Raw genomic sequence first — 19,985 nt, forward strand, 5'->3', positions numbered from 1 at the left:
TGTTTCCAGCTTTGCCCTTCCAGCTGCACTGGTGTCGCGTGAGACGGCTGGAGGTCTTTCTGCCCATCCTTCTCACCCGATTTTCTTTCTCCCCACCCTCTCCTGCAGATGCCTGGGGGAAGATGCTCTCCGTGCCATCCGACCACCGCCGCACGAAGCTTGCCTGTCCCTCTCGGCCTTCCTTTCTGTTCCGCGAGCAAAGGATGCCCTTGAAGCGCGAGCTCACTCCCCCTCTCTGCACTCTGAACCAGCCGCTGCCATTTGCCAACTTCTGCTTTTTCCAAAAAAAAAACCCCGCAACAGACCCTGGTCTGAGCGGCAGCGAATGCCCGAGACTTCAAGGCCGGGGGAATGGGTCGAGCATCACGAAGGCAGAGCCCCACCCCGGCCTCCTCGCCCTCTTCGCTCCCCTTTCCTACGTTTTCGGATGGGACTGCGGATGTGCCAGTGCCGGTGTGGTCCTCTCCCGGGAACCAGCCGGCTGGAGACGGAGCCCAAAGGTACTGGGGGGCCATGCACCCCGGGGTGCTGCCTGCGTGGGGCGGCCGGGGAGCCGAGGCACCGACGGCGATTGGGAACACAGTCTTGGCGTCACCTGCGATGCCGCTGGCAGCCTGGCCCGGCTCACTAGGGATATTTTTTTTTTTTTTTGGTGAGACAGTATTGTGCTTTTTCTTTTTTTTTTTTTTCCTTTTTTTCCTTTGGTGGAAAAAAGTGAGGCTTTTTTTATATGCCTATCTCGATGAGCGATATCCTTATTTATTTGTTGTAAATGTTGCTGCCGTGTTTAGTCTCTCGTGTGTGTGTCCAACCACCTAGGTGATGATATGTAAGGTTTACATGCTCGTACACTATTGCGGGGCACCGGGAGCCTGCAATAACAATGAAGCCAAAAATCTGCCTTCCCCCCTCTCCTCCCACCCCCCATATCCCAAGCTTCATGGGCTGGCTGCTGTTCTAAGGGGATGCTGTAGCTTCTTTTCCTCTTTCCGTTCCCCCATTCCCTGCATTTTTCTGTTCACCCTTCCCTTTGCCAGCTCAGCAAGGGCTCGCTCAGCCCAGGCTCCGAGCAGTCCGAGCCCGCTCCATCCCTCAGCCGGGCAGGGCGAGGAAACCACCAGGCACCAGAACGTCCTCATTTCCATTTTTTTTTAAATTTTCTCGCTGCATGAAAAAGTATTAATGGAGCCGAGAGTTGGCTTTTGCTTTCAAGCGGATTCCTGTACTATTTTCTTTTTTGCAAATAGTGGGAAGGTCTGTTTGCAGCCCAGGGAGGTGGCTGTGAATTCGCTCGTGTGCTGGTGGGGCTGGGGGAGCAGAGGGGATGCCCGCGGGGACGCCTCGCTCCGTCCCCCCATCTGGGGGGGCAGCAGCTCCTGCCTCGGGGGTGCGGGGCTGGGAGACGTGCAGCTCGGGGTGTCTCCTTATCCCCTTGCTCCTTGTTTAGAACGTGGGAGGTTTTGCTGTAAATGGAGAGCGCGGCCCCAAAGCGAAGCCTTGCGCCCGCCTTGGGGGAGGCGGAGGGCCGGGGAAACGCCTGGAGGCACCCAAACGTGGGTCTTGGAAACAGCCCCCCAGCCGCGAGCGGTGCCTGCGCGGCCTCTCCATCGCCCGCCGCCGCTCCGGGACGTGCCCAGGCAGGGCTCAGCCCCCGCGGGACACACGCCGTGGGACACCGCTTGGCATCTGCTGGGGGACGAGCGTTATGTGGATGCTGCCGCAGCTCCGCTTCCATCCGCCTTGGCCCCTGGCCTGGGGAAGGAGAGATCTGCATCTCCTCGGGAGCGAAGTGCAAGATGCCTCTGGGACCCCTAAAGCCAGCCGGGGTGCAAACCCCTCCTGCTCTGACGAGGTTTTGTTCCTGGCCCAGCGACCCCGATGCCGCTCTCCCACCACCCTGGGGGCTCAGCCCTCCATCCCCGCTCCGGCTGATGGTGGCGGCATCTTTCCAGCCCGCTGTCTGCCGGGATGTCTGCAGCTCCCGCGGCCGAGCCCAGCCAGGGGACTGTCCCCATGGCGGTGGGAGGTGACATCTGGACGTGGAGGATGTTCTCACAGGTGTCCACGATGCAGGAGACAAGACGGTGCCGCGGTGGGGTGTGAATCCTCCCAGCGTGGCAGGGACAGACTCTCCAGCCGAGCGATGCTGGTCCTTTGCCGTGCAGCCCCACTCCCCAGTTTCGGGGCTGTGTGCTAGTGGCACTTTTTGATGCCCATAAAAAACCGCCCTTCCCCATCCCCAAGGAGACCGACCTCATGCCCACGTGCAATATTTCTGCCTCTTCTGCGGTTCCTGCCCCTGAGGGTGGCCACGTTTCATTGCTGGGGGCTCCTGGAGGGTGTCGCCTCGCTCCCTCCCATGGAAACTCCTTTTCCTTGATGCTTTGTGGCCAAAACGCAACTCTCTTGGGTAGATTTTTGTAGTGCCTCCAACTTCCTTAACGCTCATCTGCCAGACCGGTCCCTTCCCGGTGCCAGTGGCTGTTCCCAATGAATGTGACACTGCTGTAATCGCCTCCGTTGATAAATGATGGACCCTGCGATATTTGACATAATTCCCAGGCAAAGGCAAACCTCATTTGCTCTGACACTTTCCCCTGAAAGGCTTTTAATTTTCGGAGGACCTGCCATGCTTCATGCTCCATCAGCGCTCGCCGATGTCTCGCCGGGGAGGCAGCCCTGCGAGGACAGGGGGTATGTGGCTCCCGTCACGGTGGGGTGAAGGACTGGCATTGGCTTGGGAGACGTTCAGACCCCAGAAATACCAAAATTCAGTGTCCACCGGGCCGATTCTGCCATTGCCGCCAGCAACCTCCTGCTGCCACTGCTGCTGGCGGGCTCAGGGATGGAGCCAATGCCTCGTCCTCCCTCGCCCCATGTTAAATATTTGCACATTAGGAAAAAAAAAAGAGCAAAAAGGAACAAAGTTTTATGCCTGTATTCAAAAGCTCTGTGCCGGCTGTGAGGACCCCGTTGGTTTGGTGGCGATGGTGAGTTTTCCCGGGCAGAGGCCCCTCCTGCGGGGTCGGGCTGGTTCTTGTCCTGGGTCCCGGCGTGGGGTCTGTCCTGCCCCGCTCTTGGCATGCTGAGCGTCCCTGAGCAAATCATTTTGGCCCCAGTATTCCCCCCTGTCCGTCGATTTGGGACCCTGGCTTGGATGCTTCTAGCCTCCCTTTGGGGAGCACCGAGGGCCCCTGACTCCTCCTGAGCATCACCAGGATCTGCGGCTTCCCGGTACCGCTGAAAATGAGGCTTGAAGCATCTCACTCTTGGAAATGTTGGCCTTAACCTCCTCGTGCCTCAGTTTCCCCATCAGTGAAATGGCCTGGGTGAGCCATCCCCGCTCCGGAGACCGATCCGACGCCTGTTCCCAGGGGAGTGCGAGCGCTGGATCCGGCTCCCGGCTGTGACCGTGAGGGTTTGGCAGGACCCACCAAGCATCAGGCACATCCGGAGCGCCGGGAGTGGGGCACAAACTGCTGGGTCGGAGTTTACATCACCGAATAATTAATTTCGGTCTTCTTTTTACACCTGCTCATTATTAAAAGCAAACAGCCGACAAGACCTGATTTGTTTCGGTTTATACTCGGGCTCCCGATGCCTGTCTGGAATAAAAGCCGGCTGCAGCCCTGGCAATGGGAAGGGGACCCGAAGCACAGCCAGGCAGAGGCGAGGGTCCGGCCCCGGCGACTGTGGCGTGTCCCCCCCACCTCTCATTTGTCCCCGTCGGTGTTGCCCCATTAAAATGCCGTATCTGTACTTTCCTTTCTTTTCATTTTTAGGTTCGTGCGCTGACTGTTGCTGCTTTGTGACTGTCTTTCCTTGAGCGCTGGGGCTGGGCTGGGCTGAGCTGTTTCCCCCCCTGAGAGCAAAGATGTGGGAGAAGGCTCTGGGGGCAGATTCCCCCCTGCCCTCTCATCATGGCACAAACCAGGACCCGAGAGAGAGAAGCGAAGCGGGTTTTTCCTCTGGAGCAGCCCTTTAATTGCTGCCGTTTGTAATGAGACTGGGCAGCCCTCGGGAGCGCTCCCCACTGGGTTCGTGGAGGGGGGTGTTTGCTTATGGGGGACCCCAGACCCCGTTTGTGCCGGGTACCAGCTGCACCTCACCCGACAGCGCAGAAGCGGGTGCCCGTCGGTGCCTGCTGCCAGGACACGGCATCCCAGTTGGATGGAGGGGGTTGAGGCTGCGGGACCCCCAGCCCGGAGCCGCTGCTCCCCCGGAGCGGGCAGGGATGCAAGCAAGCATCTGCCGCTGGCTGCTGCGGGGGGTGAAGGCTCTCGGGGTCTGGGGCCGAGCCCCGTTTGGAGCAGGGCTGGCTTTGAAGCAGGTCCAGGCGTGGCTCGGGGGCAGCCAAAATCGCTGGCAGAGCTGCCCTCTTCCCATATATTTAGGGTCAGGTGGTTTGGATGGGTTGGGTGGGTGACCTGCAGCCAGCTCATTTGTCCCATCGTCCCCAGCCCTGGGGTAAAGGCGGGGATCTGGGGCATTTTGGGAGGGCATCAGCCACCCCTCCTTCGCGGGGGCATTGGAGGGAAGGGGTCTGGCTGGGGCGGTGGCAGTGGCTGGCGGGGCAGGAGTGAGGGCTGGGGGGAAAGGAGGGGGCTGATGACCCTGGTCTCGGTGCACAGCTTGGGGGTCTCCTTGCAGAGCAGTTTTGGGGTCTCAGTCAGACATGCCAGCCCCGACTGTTCCAGCGGGCGCTGCAGGAAAGCCGTCCTTCCCTTCTCGCTCTCTGCTCCTGCGCCCGCCAGCCCCGGGTTGGGTGCCGTGGCCCACAGGACCCCTGCCCGGGGGGCAGCCGAGCCCCGGGCTGAGAAACAGCAGCTCCAGCAAAGAGCCTTGTTTGTAAAGATGAAGCCTGTTTGTGCGTCCGTGCCGGTGTCTCGGCTTGCATGCCCTGCTGCCTTGTCTTGAGATGAATTCAAGAGCAAACCAAGCAAACGAAACAGTTTAAAAACAAAAGAAAACGAAACAAAACCCAGGAACTTTGTGACAGTGGAAATAAAAGCTTAATGACAGTAACGAAGCACCCGTGGTCTGTGATGTGCTGCGGGGTGAGCGGGGGGAAGGCAGGCAGGCTCGGAGGGGGGGCATGGGTCAGGCTTGCTGCCTCCTGCGGCCCCCAAAACTGCCCTCGCGCTCAGCGGGGCCGGGAGCTGGGCTGGGGGTGCACCCGGCCAGTGCTGCGTGCCCCGAGCGCGGGGCTGCAGCGGCACCAGCAGCGAGCGGTGCCCGGGCTGCGCCAGCGTGGCTGCAAACAGGGATGCACTGAGCTGTGCTGGCGCGCAGTCGGTGAGGCACGGTGCCCACACGCTGTGATGAGCTGTCAGGTCTCAGCTCCAGGCACGTTCACCCCCGTAACACTGCTCCTTCCACCTCCCTTTACCCAAACACAGCTTTTCTTCTGCCGGGTCCTGTCCCCGCTCCCGCAGTGCCCGCATCCTTTCTTCTTTTTTGCAGCAAAGATGCTTGCAGCTGTGCCGTGCCCGCCTGCGCTGTCCCCGTCGCCCCCGAGCCCCGTTGCCGATGCAGCGGGCTGGGAGCCATCGGGTTGCTGCTGGCACGCAATGGCTGCTGAGGGAGCTTGATACGAATCTCTCGTAATTGTGCCTCGCAGCCCGTAACGGAGGTGCCCCTTGGCAGCCCCCCGCCCCCGGCTGGCTGGGCAGGCAGGGGGGCTCACAGCCTGGATGAGGCTTTTCACGTGCCGCGGGATCGCATTTGCTGCTCAGCCTTGCCAAGTCTTTGGGAAACGAGCGCCGCGAGGCCTCCCTGCCAGCCCATCTTCCTTTGTTTGCTCTCCTAACGAGGCTGACTAATTATTTTCAGGAGGCCAGGGGAGATGCCCTAATGGTCTAAACAAGGAGGCTCTGTTTGCACAGGGGTTTTTGGTCAGAGGTGCCTTGTGCCAGCACACGGCGGGGGCACCCGGGGATTTATCCCCCGTGCTGGGGAGCGGGTGAGGACGGGCACAGGCTCCAAACTGCAGCGGTTACCCAGAGGCTGTGCCTTCCTTTGCTGGGCTTTAACCCCCAGCACGGAAGGGGTTAAAGCCCAGCTAGTGCAGGTGTTCCTGGGACTGGGAGCACTGGTGGGTGTGGGAAGGGCTGGCTGGGATTAATTTGGTGATGGGGAGAAGCTGTTGGGGTTTCTTGGTGCCAGCGGCGTTGGGGAGAGGTGCTCCCTGCTGGTGTGCAGGATGGAGCTGGGGCGCAGGGTCGGTGGCTGGGGATGCTCTGCGGTAGGTTTGGTGACACTGTGGGGTGGGGGGCCCCCCTCCCTGAGCTTGCAGTGAGTGTGGGGCTGGGGGTGCAAAGCCTGGGGGTGCAAGGGGCTGCAGGTGAGCGGCTGCGTGCAAGCCCACAGCCCTGGCTGTGGGACGGGGGGGACAGGCCACTGGCACAGCTCACGGCTCAGCCCTGTGGGGCAGAGGTGCTGCCCTGCTGCCCCCTCTGCCCCACTGCAAGGGGGGGGGGTCCTTGCCCACCCTGGGACTGTGCTGGGCTGAGCCCAGGCTTGCAGGGACATGTGGGGCAGAGGGATGCACGAGAGGGTCCCACTGTCCCGTGTGTGGGGATGTGGGGTGGGTGGTCCCTAACCCACCCTGGCTCCTGTGCCTGGGAGGAGCGGGGCTGATGCCAGTGAGATGCTGGGGGCCGGAGGAGGGGTGCTCAGCCTGGGGCAGGATTCGGCCTCACCTGGAGCTGGCCCTTGGCCGTGGCCTCTCCCTGGGTCCCGGGGTGGGGGGGAGTTGAGCAAGAGCAGAGCATCCCTGCGGAGCGGCCATGAGCTCAGCGCTCTGCTTCAAGGGAAGCCAGGAAAAGCTCTGCAGCCCCCAGCCAGCGCTCCTGGCCAAGGGCTGCCTTTCCCCGCCAAGGGCTGTGTTTCCCAGCCCTTGTCCTGGCTCTGGCTTTGTCCGCACTTTGCGTGGCTGTTTGGTCCCTGTTCCCAGGGCGGCTGTGCTGAGGACCCCCCCGGACCTCCCCCAGAACCCCTTGTCCCCCCCAGCACCATTGCAGACCCCTATTCCGGGGAGGGCCCTTTGTGTGGCAGAGGGGGGGTTGATTCCTCGGGGTCCCTTTCGCAGCTGGCTCTCCTCCCCCCTGCCGTGGGTTTGGCAGGGTTTCCCCGCAGGCGCTCAGCTGCAAGCCCCCGTGTCCTCCCCTAACCCCTGGCTCCCCCTGACAGAGTGGGGGGCTCTCTGAGCTGGGGGGGGGGGGGGGGGGTGTCAGGGCCGGGGAGGGGGCCTGGGCAGTGTTTCTGACAATCCTATGGGCTGCAGGACCTGCTTCCCAATCCCCACATCCCCATCCCAGCTTCCTGCTGCTCCCACCCACCTCCCTGCCACGCCACTGGCTCCAAAAGCCCTGGTTTCCCTCCCTCCTTCCCTCCCAGAAGTTGAACGCCGGAGGAGCAGGTCCACAGCTGTGGGTGGCTGGGTGTCCCCTGCCCAGGGTCCGGGCTCTGGCCCTGCTGCCCGTGTCCCCTTGCACCCCACGTCCCTCCCCGGTGCGGGGACGGTGCCTGGGTGTTCTGGGTGAAGGAGCGGGGCAAGGACAGAAGGGGTGTCCCCGGCACCCGAAGGTCTCCCCCACGATGCCACCCCACGGAGGGGTGTTTGTGGGTCTCTGGCTGCTGCTGGCCCCCAGTCTCGCCGAGTTCCCCCCCGGCACAGGGGGGACCACCCTGGCCTTCGTCTTTGACGTCACCGGCTCCATGTACGACGACCTGGTGCAGGTGATGGACGGGGCCTCGCGCATCCTGGAGCGGACGCTCAGCAGGAGCACGAAGCCCATCAGCAACTATGCGCTGGTCCCCTTCCACGACCCAGGTATGGCCAGGACAGGGGGAGGGCAGGCGTCCCGCTGGGGGACGGGGCTGCAGGGAGCTGGGGTGCGCTTCTGGATGGGTTTGGGGCTGAAGCGTGCACTTTCCAAGTGCCTGCGCTGTCCGTTCTCCACCTTTTTAATGCCCCAGTGATGGCCGTGATGGGGATGCCAGCACAGGATGAGCTGCAGCTTGAGGGCACGGTGCTGGGCAGGGACTCCCATCCCCAAGCCGCCCTGCAGGCATGGGACAAGCACTTCCTCACTGGATTAATCCCAGTGATGCTGGCACCCGCTTGTGGGTGGCTTTTCTACTTCCAGCCTGTCCCAATCTCCCTGGTCTAATCACGGGGGGCATTTCTGTACAAGTCCACAGCGTGCTTTCAGGTTGCCTCAATAAAAGCACCATTTGTTAAGAGGTTTCGGTAATTTATTGCAATACCAGAATCGTTTCTTTCTGTCCCAGTTTTTGCCTTGGGATTTTTGTGCACACCCATAAATAGCAGCTGCTCTCCAAAAGAGCCCTGACTCCCTACAAGGAGAGCAGGACCGAGGCCCCAGTTTCAGCAGAAACACTGAGTTTGAATGAAAATCGCTGGAGCTGAACAGGGAAGAAGGCAGAGGCAGTAAATGGGTTTCTGCATTGCTTTGCTGGGAGCCTCCCCCAGCAGAAAAAGGTGCTGGGTTTGCAGCTCACCCTGGCCGAGAGCTTTCCCTGGGGCAGGCTGTACCCCTGGGCACGGTGCCGGGTCTGCCCAAATGGTGCCAAGCCAGGGTAGATGCTTAACCCCGAGTCTCGCGGGTCCCGTAAGGGTCTTTAAGCCGGGGTGGGTGCTTGGCAGTGCCAGCAGCGTGGCACGGGAGGAGGCTGGTGCCGGTGGTCGGGGAGGCTGAGGTGGTGGTGCCGGTGTGCTTGCAGAGGTGGGACCTGCCACCCTCACCGCGGACCCCCGGCTCTTCCAGCGGCGCCTGCGGGAGCTCCACGTCCAGGTAGGCGTCCTCAGCCCCACGGCACTGCTGCACGGCTGGCTTGGCGCGTGGCCCTTGGCGCTTGGTGGGAAGCCCGGCGCTGCATTCCTGTATGGTGGTGGGTCCTGGGAGCAATCCCTGCTCCCCTCCGGGCCTGGCATCCCCTGGGAGTGTGGCAGGAGCTCGGGGCTGAGCTGGGCTTGCTGGGGGCTGACCCTGCCAGGGTGGGAGTGGAGAGGGTGGGTAACGCTGGTGCTGTGCCTCAGGCTCCTGCAACAGGGCAGAGCCCTCTCGATGCACAGCTCTTGTCCCAAAGTGGGAATGCTTTCCCTGGTTGAAGAACCAAAAATTCGTTCTTCTAGAAGTGCTGTTTGAAAATTGTTTGGTTTTTTAAATTTTTTTCCTTTTTTTTTTTTTTTTTTTCAAACAATTTCAGCTGCATTCTGCCAGCTGAAACGCTCTCTGGCAGTTTAATCGTGCTTTATCCATCCCTGCTCCTGCCCTGCCTCCCATGCATTGCTAAATCCCTGTGGCGTTTCCCTTCGGATGCAGCTGTGTTTTGGCAGGAGGTGTAAAGCTGCGGCTGCACATCGTTTCACAGCCCTTCGGGGCGCAAAGCCCCGTGGAAGCGGGAGCTGGTCCTTGCTGTGCCTCTGCGCTTGCCTGGGGTGGCCGGTTCTGCTGCCACGTGGGGGGTGACAGGCTGGGGTGGGCACGAATGTGCCCACTGAAGGCATTCATGGGAAGCCAGCGCCTTCTGTGAGTCTGGATCCCCAAACGGGTGGTTTAAACATCATTAGCGGTGAGACAGGGACGGGTCCTTGTGATCCTGCGTGCCCCTGCCGCACCATCATGCTGCGCTCGGGCTGACTCCAGCAAACTGGTGCAATTCCTCCCCACGAGCAGTCCCTGGGTGGGATCCTGCCGGGAGGCCAGCAGGGAAGGGCTGAGCAGTGGTCGGCTTGGTGCCTGTGCCACGTCCCTCGCTGTGTGCCACAGGGCGGAGGGGACTGCCCGGAGATGAGCGTGGGAGCCATCAGGCTGGCCGTGGAGGTCTCGCACCCCGGCTCCTTCGTCTACGTCTTCTCGGATGCTCGGGCCAAGGACTATGAGGAGCAGGAGGGGCTGCTGCGGCTGCTGCAGCACAAGCAGACCCAGGTGAGTGGCACTGCCCACCGGCCTCCTGCGATAGCTGGCTTGGGTGGACGCTGCAGCAGCACGATGGCAGTTCCTGGCAATGAGCCGCAGCAATAAACCCCCCTACGCTGCCTGGTAGTGGGGTGAATTTGGCATCCCCCGGACTGGCTCGGTGTACTGGGGGCTGGTGGATGCTGGCTGCGTCCCCTCCCTGGGATGGACAGACCCCCCATGGCTGTGTGCGATCCTACGGGGAGCGTTGCTGTGGCAGGTGGTGTTCGTGCTGACGGGGGACTGCGGGGACAGGAGCCACCCCGGGTACCGCGTGTACGAGCGCATCGCGGCCACCAGCTCCGGGCAGATCTTCCACCTGGACAAGCAGCAGGTGACAGAGGTGAGCAGGGTGACCTGCCGGAGCAGGGGCGGGGTGACCAAGGCAATGTGTGGTCCAGCCCGGCTCAGCTGCTCTTACGTTTTCTTGGGGCTGATCCTCATGCCAAAGGCACCTCCAGGTTGCTCCGAGAGCCCCGCTTTAGCCTGAAGCTGAAGCAAGGGCTGGAGAAGGCTGGTCGCTCTCAAGCTTGCTGCTGGGTGCTTGCATGATCCTTGGGATGAGCCGACCTGCTTGCTCCCACAGAGCAGAGGTGTCTGCTGGGGGCTGAGGCTGAAGCTGGGGCGCTCCTGTTGCTCCCAGCACCCCGGGAATCAGGTGGGTGGCCTGGCCACAGGGAGAGGAGCCTCTCTGCCCATTCCCGACCTTGAAGCTCTTGACTGGTGCACCTGTGAAGTCTCAGAGACCTGAGGAAGAGTCAAGTGCTTTTCTGCTCACTACCAAGCAGCAGCTCCCAGCAGACCCCCAGCGACAGCCCCTGCCCAGCCTCTGGCAGTTGTGTTCTAATGGTTTCTATTCACATGAGCGAGCTGGGGGGTAATGTGCCTGCTCCGAGCAGCTGAGCAGAAGCCACTTGGCAATAACATTTACACCAAATTACTCAATTCCTTTTGCACCTGCTTGTAGCAAGGGGTCTCAGCCAGGGCTGTCACCTCCTGCCCACCCATTCCCGTGTCGCCAGACCTGGCTGGGGCTGGCCCCTCGCCTGGGCACTGTTTTGCAGCCATGCCTGAGATTTTGAGCTGGTGCAATACAGCCCTGCTCCCGAAATGGCCATGCCTGATGGCGAGGGAGGATCCAGGTTAATCCTCCCCCATGTGCCCCCAGGTGCTGAAGTGGGTGGAAGAGGCCATCCAGGCCTCCAAAGTCCACTTACTGTCCACGGATCACGAGGACGGCGGGGAGCACACGTGGCCCGTCCCCTTCGACCCTAGCCTGAAGGAGATCACCATCTCCCTGAGCGGCCCTGCCCCAGGGATCGAGGTCCGGGATCCAGCAGGTAGGAGCCCAGGGGAGGGGAGCGGGCAGGGGGTGATGCTTTGCCTCCTGGAGAGCCCTCGGGTCAGGACAAATGGGAGGTTGCAGGCATGGGGATCACCAAACCCTGCACTGAAAACTGAAATGAAGAAGCAAAGAGCTGCCGAGCCCTCACTAAGCACCAGAGCGTGTCTGCTCTGCTCCCTTCCTGGGTTGGCTTTGTCTCTGGTTTTAGGAGGGTTTCCTCTGCTGCCCTGGCTGTGAGAGCTGTGTGATGGGCTCCGCACCACAGTGAGCCCTGAAAATGGGCACCTGGCTGGCTGCAGGGACCAGGGGATGGAGCCGGGTTCCCAATCCCAGAGGTTCACTCGCTGTTGCAGGAAAGGTCCTCAAGAAAGGCCAAGGTCTGAAGGAACTGCTCAGCATCCCCAACTCGGCCATGGTGGTGGCCGTGGACCCCCACGAGCCAGGGATGTGGTCAGTCACGGTAGGCTGGTGTCAGACCCCACACGTCGTTCTCTATCCCATCCCTGAGGGATATTTAGCCGGCTAGGCATGGGCTTTCCCCCATCCACCTCCAGCCAGGCAGAGGATGCATGAGCAGGCTGGAAGGGGCTGGCTGCCGCCTTCTGCCTTCCCCATGGCCTCCCCTTTCCCCTGCCCTCGCCATGCACCTCTTGCTCCGCTTCCAGACCCAGAGCAGCGGCCGCCACTCGCTGAGGATCACAGGCATCAGCAACATTAATTTTCAAGCCAGCTTCTCCACCCAGCCGGACTTTGACGCCAGCCAGCCCGGGGAGCGGCCGGTGCAGGGTGAGGCTGGTGCTGCTCGGGGGCACGGATGCTGCGTCTGGGCTTCTTGCAGCTGGGAACGTGGCTGGGTTGTTTTTTCCCTTCCATCCCTCCAGGTCTGCCCATCTCCGTGGTGGTGAACTGCACCGGCTTGAAGCTGCCTGGGCACTTGCAGGAGATCGAGCTCTTCAACACCTCCGGCCATGCCCTCCTCTCGCTGCCTGTGCGGCCCCTCTCCAACGCCTCCTTGGGGCAGCTCTGGGTGGGCTCTCCACTCCGTGTCCCCCTGGGTGACTTTCTGCTGATGGTGAAGGGTGAAGATGCCCTGGGCCACCCCCTGCACCGCCTCTCCGGGGTCGCCTACACCAGCGTGGTCCCCAGTGAGTGGTCCCCATGCTCCCCAAGGGTGCTGAGAAGGGACCAGAGCCTCCAGCACTGACTCTGCTTTGGTTTCTGCTTTGGTTTTTTTTTTTTTTTTACCCTGCTTCCTAGTGCAGCTCTTGGTGAGCTCCTGAGGAGTGTTATATGTGTACATGTCCCCACCTACTTCCAGGTCCACCCAAAGTGAACATCTCCAGCAAGATCCAGGCTTACAACCGTGAGCCACAGCTGATCTCCTGCTCCGCACGGAGCGAGGTCCCTTTCCGCCTGCAGCTCAGCCGGGGTAGGATGAAGCTCGGGGAAGAGCAGTTCTTCAGGTGAGCCTCTGGTTTGGCCCAGTGGGCTCCATGATGGACCCATGTGGGCAGCAACAGCCCCCTGAGCTGTGCCAGCCAGGGGGATGCTGTGTGCTGGCTGGATGCCTGCAAGTTCTGGGCATTCCAAAGCAGCAGAGGAAAATCCCGAGGGATGTGTCTGTGGGGGGTGCACCCCTTTGCCTGACTTGGATGGAAAAAAAAGTCCCAAGGATTTGGAGCAGGGTGGTGGCGTGGCAGCCCCAGGGTGGGGGTGACTCCGTTGTCTCTTTTTCATAGGAGTTTGGGGAACATCAGCTGGTTGATCCCTGCGGTGTCCAAGAGCGATGAAGGGTTTTATGAGTGCACAGCCACAAGCAAGGTTGGGGCGACGCGGGCTCATGCCTATGTCTCTGTCTCAGGTGGGGACTGCCAAGCCTTGGTGCCCATGAGTCTCCCAGTCTGTGGCTGGGCATGGGCTCATTTCACCCCGGCATGCCGTGTTTCCAGAGCCACCGCCACGCCTCATAGCCCCGGGCAACATCACAGCTTCACCGGGCCAAGACGTGGTCATGTCCTGCCCGGTTCTGAGCGATGTGCCCTACAACCTGACGTGGAGCTGGGATGGGAAGGCAGCAGAGCCGGGGGACGGCCGGACCAGGCTGCTGCAGAACCGCTCACTGGAGATCAGCCGCGTGCAGCCGGGGGACGGGGGCCTCTACGAGTGCGTGGCACGCAGCGCCCATGGCACCGCCACCGCCTCCCTCTGGCTTTTTGTCCAGGGTAGGCTCTGCCCCAAACGGGACCCTGGCCAGGGTGATGCCTTGCCCCGCAGGCAGGCGGGCGGCCGATGGCACCTGGGGGCTGAGCCCTTCTCCAACCCTGTGCAGAGGCGCCGTGGGTGAAGGTCGACGCCAGCCCCCAGCGTTTCAGCAGGGGCCAGGAGCTGCGGCTGAACTGCACGGCCGGCGGCCACCCCCCACCCCATACTGCCTGGAAGCGCTGGGGCTGGGCCCTGGAGCAGGATGAGAGGTACCCCTGGGGACCTGGGTGCCTTGACCCTCCCTGTCCCACTGGGGATGGTGCTCCCCTTGCAGGGATGCACGGGCTGAGGGAGAGGGGCTTGGGGCTGCCCATAGCTCTGGAGAGAGGAAAGCATTGCGATATCCCTGACCTGTCCACCTGAGGTGGATGGCATGCTGCTAGCCTTAATTTCATATATTTATTTTTAAGCCATCCTGCCTTATCCAGGTCACCGTCCCCACTGAGGGGGACTCGAGGTGCTTTGCACAGCTGGTGTGTGCTCAAGTCTCAAAATACTCCTTGTGCTTCCCCTTGATTCATTCTGCTTTTTGGCTTCCACCTCCCTGCCCATGTCAGGCTGAGTGCTGGAGTGGACTTTGGTGAAGTTGTGTGTGTTGTGTTTTTTTTTTTTTTTTTTTTTTTTTTTTACTTTGGAGATGAAAAAGCCCAATTCTCAATGCTTTTCCCTAGTTCAAAGCAATACCCTTCCCTGCAGCAGCTGATGTAGCTGGCTTTAGGTGCTAGCTAGCATTTATCAAATACCCAGCACTTACTAAGTGTGTGGGATGGCCTTAAGCCCGCTCACAAATAAGTGAAATAACATCACATTTTTTGCTGGCTGCATTTTCACAGGGCTTGTTTCTCTCTCTTTCTCCATTTGCCGCAGAGTTTTCACGGATGCGCAGGGCACTCTGCACATCAGGGCTGCCATCCCAGAGGATGCGGGGAATTACAGCTGCTACGCCAGCAGCGCACTGGGCTGGGACGAGCAAGCCATCACCCTGGAATTCACTGGTACCCACTCTCCCGCTGGCTGGCAGCATCCTGGGAAGGGCCCGGGCTCAGAGCTGCCGCAGGAGGGATTTATTATCCCTCCTTGCTCTCCCTCGGCTGCCGGCTGGGACCTTGCGGCATGCGAGCTATGGGATGGGGCTGTCTGTGATGGAGGGTGTTGGGGGGCAGCTCCCAGGGCTCTGGGGTCCCCTCGGGGTGAATGGCCCCACACCCAGCGCTGCAGGGAGTCACTGAAGCCGTCTCTCGCCCCGCGGCACAGAGCCTCCCGCCATCCTGGCGGTGACGCCCAGCCTGAAGGCGCTGGTGGGAGAAGACGTGAGCCTGGAGTGCTGGGTTTTGGGGGTGCCCCCACCCCACATTGCGTGGTACAAAGGTGAGGCTGGAATGGACCTGGGGAGCAAACCCCCTCCATGCACTGGGGGCCCTCCGCCACCCTGCAGGGACATCACACGTGGGGTCCCCTGGACTGATGGCAGGAGGGACCCCCGGAGGCACTTGGGGTGCTGATGTGGGGGGTCTCGGGGCAGGTGAGCAGGTGGTGGCGGTGTTCCCAGCTGGCACCCAGCGTGCCGTCCTGCGGCTGCAGGCCGTACGGGAGGAGGACGCGGGGCAGTACGTCTGTGAGGCTCTCGGGGAGGCCGGCATCGCCTTCGACAGCACTGTGCTGGACGTGGGGTGTAAGTCTCTGCCTCTCCTTTTGGGTCCCACTGAGCACTCAGGCCTATCTCCACTGCTCTCCCTCCTGGCTCAGCTCCTGCTTGCTGCTTCCCAAGGCTCCTCTTCCCCCAGCTCCTGGGTTTCCTAGCGCAGGGGTGTCAGTGCTTGGTACAAGCAGGCTGAAGCCTGGTGGGATTTCCAAGGATCAGGAGCTGGGAAAAGGCTCGAGAAGCAGCAGAAGACGGGTGCAGGTGCCATTGCATGGGATGCGATGGCTTGGGGCAAGACTGGGGATGCAAAGTGCAATTAGTAGGATTAGACAGAGGTCGGGGCTGGCTTCTCTTTGTCTGAAAATCCAAGTACCCCAACTGATGCTCAGGGCTTCCCACTGGAGGCATAAGGGATGGAAGAGCCTGGGGAGGAGAAAGAGAGGAGGTTCTGAGTTGAGGGCAGTAAGTCTTGAAGCAATTAAAGGTGGAAAAGCGCAAAATGTTTTGCTGAGCCAGGAGGATGCTGAGTGTAACTGGAAGGGGTGGAAACTGCAATGGCTATAACAGCTTTGGAAAAACACCAAATGCTTTAAGTCAATCTCAGAACTTTTCAGGGCACCTGGCTCTTGAGTTTTGCAGCCCTGTCTCTTCTATAGTCTCAGCTGTGCAGAGCCTGCTCTGGGGAAGTTGGGGTGTTGGACCTGCCTGAGCCCCTTCTCCGCTGCTCTCTCTCCAGCTGCCCCTCACTTTCCCGAGCCCCTGGGGGACGTGGCGGTCGAGGTTGGGGAGACCGTGAGTCTGCTGTGCCACGTTGAGGGCTCTCCTCCACCACGGATCACCTGGTCCCGGCAGGACGGGAAGCCCGTGATGGGCTGGCATGAGCCGCATGGTGTTTCCAGCCATCTGGAGGCTGCCGAGCTCCTCATCAACAGTAAGAGAGCTAAGCGTGCAAGCATGCATTGGCGTGGTGGAGAGCGTGTGTGGGTATCCCGCCGGGGTGCATGCTTACACGGTGTCACCCTCGGGTGCTCTCCCCCAGCCTGCTGCAGGCTGGTGTCCCAGCAGTGGGATTAGCCCCCATGCCCACTCTTTTTGCTGCAGTAAAGCATTGATAGAGTGGGTTTACTTCTACTTTTTACTTGTTCAAGCTTAGCTGTGCGATAACAGCCTGCAAGCCTCCAGCACTGCGGGGTCTCTTCCCCCTCGGAGGCGGTGGCAGGGCAGGGGAGGGTGGTGTCACCCCATCCTGGAGCTTGCTTGGGGCTCTCCAGCCCTTCCAGGCTCAGGCTTCTCCCTGCCATTCTCCAGGCGCCTCGCTGGATGACCAAGCTGTCTACATCTGCGAAGCCCAGAATGAGTTTGGGAAAATCCAAGCAGAGGTCAAGCTCACAGTCACCGGACATGGTTTGCTTTTACGTGCTTTTGTTGATGTATTGATCCTGGCTGCAGCCAGTGCCGGCTGCGCCAGGGATGAGCGAGCGGCAGAGCCATGCAGCCGTGTCTGCTCCAAGCCAGCCGTGGTGAATGCTCAGCAAACCTCCTCCCAGCGCAGGGTTCAGATAATGCAATTCTACCTCTTTGGCTTAATGGACTGACACGTGCTTGAACCCAAATTGTAGACAAATATCCCCAAATTCTTGGAGGAGTTGAATGTTGGAGCTGGCTTGTGCCGAGCCAAGGTCTGGACCTTGGAAGAAAGGCGATCCAGATCTGTTGTCTTGAGCGTTCCTGGCAAATTTATCTCTAATTAGTATTGTTTTCCCTTTCCCCTCCCTCAAGCAGCCCCAGAAATAGCTCTTGCATCCCCTGTGGTCCGCACGCTCCCAGGCCAACCCGTGTCTCTGCCCTGTGTGATCCTGGCTGGGAGGCCGTTCCCAGCCCGCCGCTGGCTGAAGGATGGGCAGCCGGTGAGGCTTCTGAGCCTGCTGGGGTGGTGGGTGGGTGGGCAGCCACAAGCACAGCCCTGCGGCGGGGGCTTTGCTGCAGGATGGGTGCCCCAACCTCCTGGGGCCAAAGCTGCTGGTGGAAGATGCTAGGGGAGTATTTGGGTTGGGAGGGTAATGTGGGTTCATCGCTGCATCAGAATGTTCCTACCACTCAAGGACTGGTTTCTAGATGTGCCCCAAAGACACAGCAATATGATGTTTGACCCCCCTGGTCTGACCTGCTTTCTGTTCTCTGCCTATGCCCAGGTAGCCCTGAGCAGCCGCTACTCTGTCCGGGCTGACGGGAGCCTGCACGTGGACCAGGTGTCACAGGGGGATGCGGGGAGGTACACCTGCGAGGTGACCAACGCCCTCGGCTCGCACAGGCAGGACGTGTCCCTGGTCATCCACGGTGAGTGGCAGGGTGCTGGGCATCCCTGCACTGTGGTGAGCAGGGGTGGGTGCCCTCTGCACTTCTTAAGCTGCAAAGCACCGCTCTCTCTGATGGATGTGGTCCCCGCCATGCATGCTGAGGTACTTCCTTCCCAGTTCCTCCCAGCATTGAGCTTGGCCCTGTCCTCGTCGCTGCCACCGAGGGAGTGGCCATTGCCCTACGATGCAATGCCACTGGCGTGCCCCCCCCCACCATCACCTGGGCAAAGGTAGGTGACGGGGACAGGCAGGCTGCCATCCTGCTGCCAGCTGGGCTATGGGTCACCCTCAGGTGTGGGGTAACGTGTTTGGAGGGGATGTAGCTCGCCAGTGTGGCTGTGGCTGCCCAGGGAGGTGGCACCAAGTGCCCTGGGAAGCTGGGACTGGAAGATAGCTTGCTCTGATGGGTCCAGAGCCCTCTTCGTGCCCTTGGGATGCTCAGTTCATGGGAGAGTCTCTGCTGTCTTTCTTCCTCCCTTCCCTTTCCTCTGCAGGGCACAGAGCCCATCTCACTGAGCCCACGCTACCACCTTGACCCTGATGGGACCCTCCTGATCCCTTCGCCTTCCCCTGGGGATGCTGGGACTTACTTCTGCACAGCTACCAATGCGGCAGGCTTCTCCAGCCGGGAGATGCAGCTCTCCGTCAGCAGTGAGTGCCCGGGACTGGCCCTGGCACCAGCTCCTAGTAAAGCGGCTCTGGAGGGTGGTTGGTGGGAAGAGCATGACCTGGGGACTCTCCTAGCTTCCTTGGGCCACCTAGCCAGGTGCCAGATGGGTATTCAGGATGGAAAGAGCAGCAGTGAGGGCTGTGGGGCACCTGAAGTGTTCCTGCACCAGTTGTGCTTCCTCTCCACCCAGCGAAGCCCAGGATCAGGGTGAACGGATCGCAGGCGTCAGACCCCATAACCATTCTGGCTATGCTTGGGCAGAAGACCACCCTGCCCTGCGAGGTTCAAGGCTATCCTCCTCCCTTGGTAGTGTGGACCCAGGAGTCCCAGCCACTGCCTCTCGCCACCAGAAGGTAAGGAGAGTTGTGAGTGCTGAGGCCATGATCTCTTGGGATTGTGTGTCTCCCCAGAGGGATGTTGGGTCCACGAAGGGACTCAGCTGCTTGGTAGGGAGATGCGAAGGGCATTCCTGGCATCAAGTGGCCGAATCTCAATGCTCTGGCAGGAGCTGAGGCAGCCGAACAGTACGGCATTAGCTCTGCTCTTCAAGGAGAGCAGAGCAAGAACCACCAGCTTTTTTTTCCATCATACAAACATCTGCTGGGACAGACCAGCTGCTCCCAGTACTTTATGTGCCTGCCCCGGACACAGGGCTAGGGTTGGGAAGGGAAGGCAGCTCCAGCACAGCTCCTCGGCCCCACTCGCCCATCTGCCTTCGTCCACATTCCTGCCTCATGCTGTCATGGTGCTGGAGGCAGCAAGGCCAAGGATGTGCCTGGGGATGACGGATCCCTGCGGGAGGTGTTGGACTGGGGCTTGATGCTGCTCCGCACCCAGGTGGCTGCAGGACACAGAGGAGGATGTGTTTTGAGGTCTGGAGGAGTAGGAGAGGAGGACGAGCAGCTGGGGAGGCTGGGGGTGCTGCAGCCTCTGTTGCCCATTGCAGCCCAAGTGACTTCATGGGCTTTAGGCACTGAAATGCTCCTGGGCCAAGGTTTGGCAGAAACACAGTTGTGAGCCCGGTGGTGGCATTGTCTGCACTGGGATGTGGGTTTAAAGGCCGGTTCTGTTCCCATGGGTGACTTCTGAAGGGCCAAACTCACTTGTTGATGCTGTTGAGGCTGATGGCAGCCATGGGACAGTCATTTAATACAATTTTATGGGAGAAGATAACCTGGAGAGTGGTTGGATATGTGTTTATTGAGTGTCTTGTTCTTCCCCCTTGGAAGCAGGACATGCTTTCTCAGTACGTTAGCACCATGCTCCCTAAACTCATGGGCCCCAGTCCTGGGGTTAATCACTTCTTTCCCTGCACCTGAGGATTGCTGTGGCCTGGGGAAGCAGGAGGGCATCTTGGTTTTGCTCTTCTTGAGGGACTGTGTTGCTTGTCTGTGTCTGGTTTTCCATGACTGCTCCTGGTTGATCTGTGCTGCTCCCCACATCTCAGCTGGCCTGTCCTCACATGTCTGGGTGATTTATGGGAGCACACGGGGAGGAATCTGCACCCGTGGGCTGAGATGATGTTACGTCTGTGGAGCACAGACAGTGCTGGGAGCGAGAGCACAGCCAGCTCCAGCTGCGGGGGCCATGCTCCACAGGGAGCCCCGTCCCCCCGGGTGGATGGCTCACGCTGCTGCCTGGTGCTGAGCTCACGCAGGAGCTGAGCAAAGGGATTTTGCACCCGTGGACAGCTCTGCTGCCCTCCTTGTGCAGGAGGTGGCCC

General features: G+C 60.7%; 1 protein-coding gene across 1 annotated transcript in view; it reads left to right on the plus strand.

The window, feature by feature from the left end:
• The first annotated feature begins 7,599 nt into the window (after positions 1 to 7,599).
• The window catches only part of HMCN2 (hemicentin 2), a 37,132-nt gene continuing 24,746 nt past the window's right edge, over positions 7,600 to 19,985 (plus strand). Inside the window, exons 1-22 of the mRNA XM_075716542.1 lie at positions 7,600 to 7,834; positions 8,749 to 8,819; positions 9,798 to 9,956; positions 10,207 to 10,329; positions 11,155 to 11,326; positions 11,685 to 11,791; positions 11,997 to 12,117; positions 12,213 to 12,476; positions 12,650 to 12,794; positions 13,071 to 13,192; positions 13,281 to 13,553; positions 13,661 to 13,802; positions 14,461 to 14,588; positions 14,848 to 14,961; positions 15,116 to 15,265; positions 15,972 to 16,166; positions 16,544 to 16,639; positions 17,018 to 17,142; positions 17,428 to 17,572; positions 17,710 to 17,822; positions 18,087 to 18,243; positions 18,453 to 18,615. Coding sequence (XP_075572657.1) covers positions 7,600 to 7,834; positions 8,749 to 8,819; positions 9,798 to 9,956; positions 10,207 to 10,329; positions 11,155 to 11,326; positions 11,685 to 11,791; positions 11,997 to 12,117; positions 12,213 to 12,476; positions 12,650 to 12,794; positions 13,071 to 13,192; positions 13,281 to 13,553; positions 13,661 to 13,802; positions 14,461 to 14,588; positions 14,848 to 14,961; positions 15,116 to 15,265; positions 15,972 to 16,166; positions 16,544 to 16,639; positions 17,018 to 17,142; positions 17,428 to 17,572; positions 17,710 to 17,822; positions 18,087 to 18,243; positions 18,453 to 18,615 — 3,320 coding nt within the window. The remainder of the gene's footprint in view (positions 7,835 to 8,748; positions 8,820 to 9,797; positions 9,957 to 10,206; positions 10,330 to 11,154; positions 11,327 to 11,684; positions 11,792 to 11,996; positions 12,118 to 12,212; positions 12,477 to 12,649; positions 12,795 to 13,070; positions 13,193 to 13,280; positions 13,554 to 13,660; positions 13,803 to 14,460; positions 14,589 to 14,847; positions 14,962 to 15,115; positions 15,266 to 15,971; positions 16,167 to 16,543; positions 16,640 to 17,017; positions 17,143 to 17,427; positions 17,573 to 17,709; positions 17,823 to 18,086; positions 18,244 to 18,452; positions 18,616 to 19,985) is intronic.

Source organism: Pelecanus crispus, chromosome 9 (assembly GCF_030463565.1).
Source record: "Pelecanus crispus isolate bPelCri1 chromosome 9, bPelCri1.pri, whole genome shotgun sequence".
Classification (NCBI taxonomy): domain Eukaryota; kingdom Metazoa; phylum Chordata; class Aves; order Pelecaniformes; family Pelecanidae; genus Pelecanus; species Pelecanus crispus.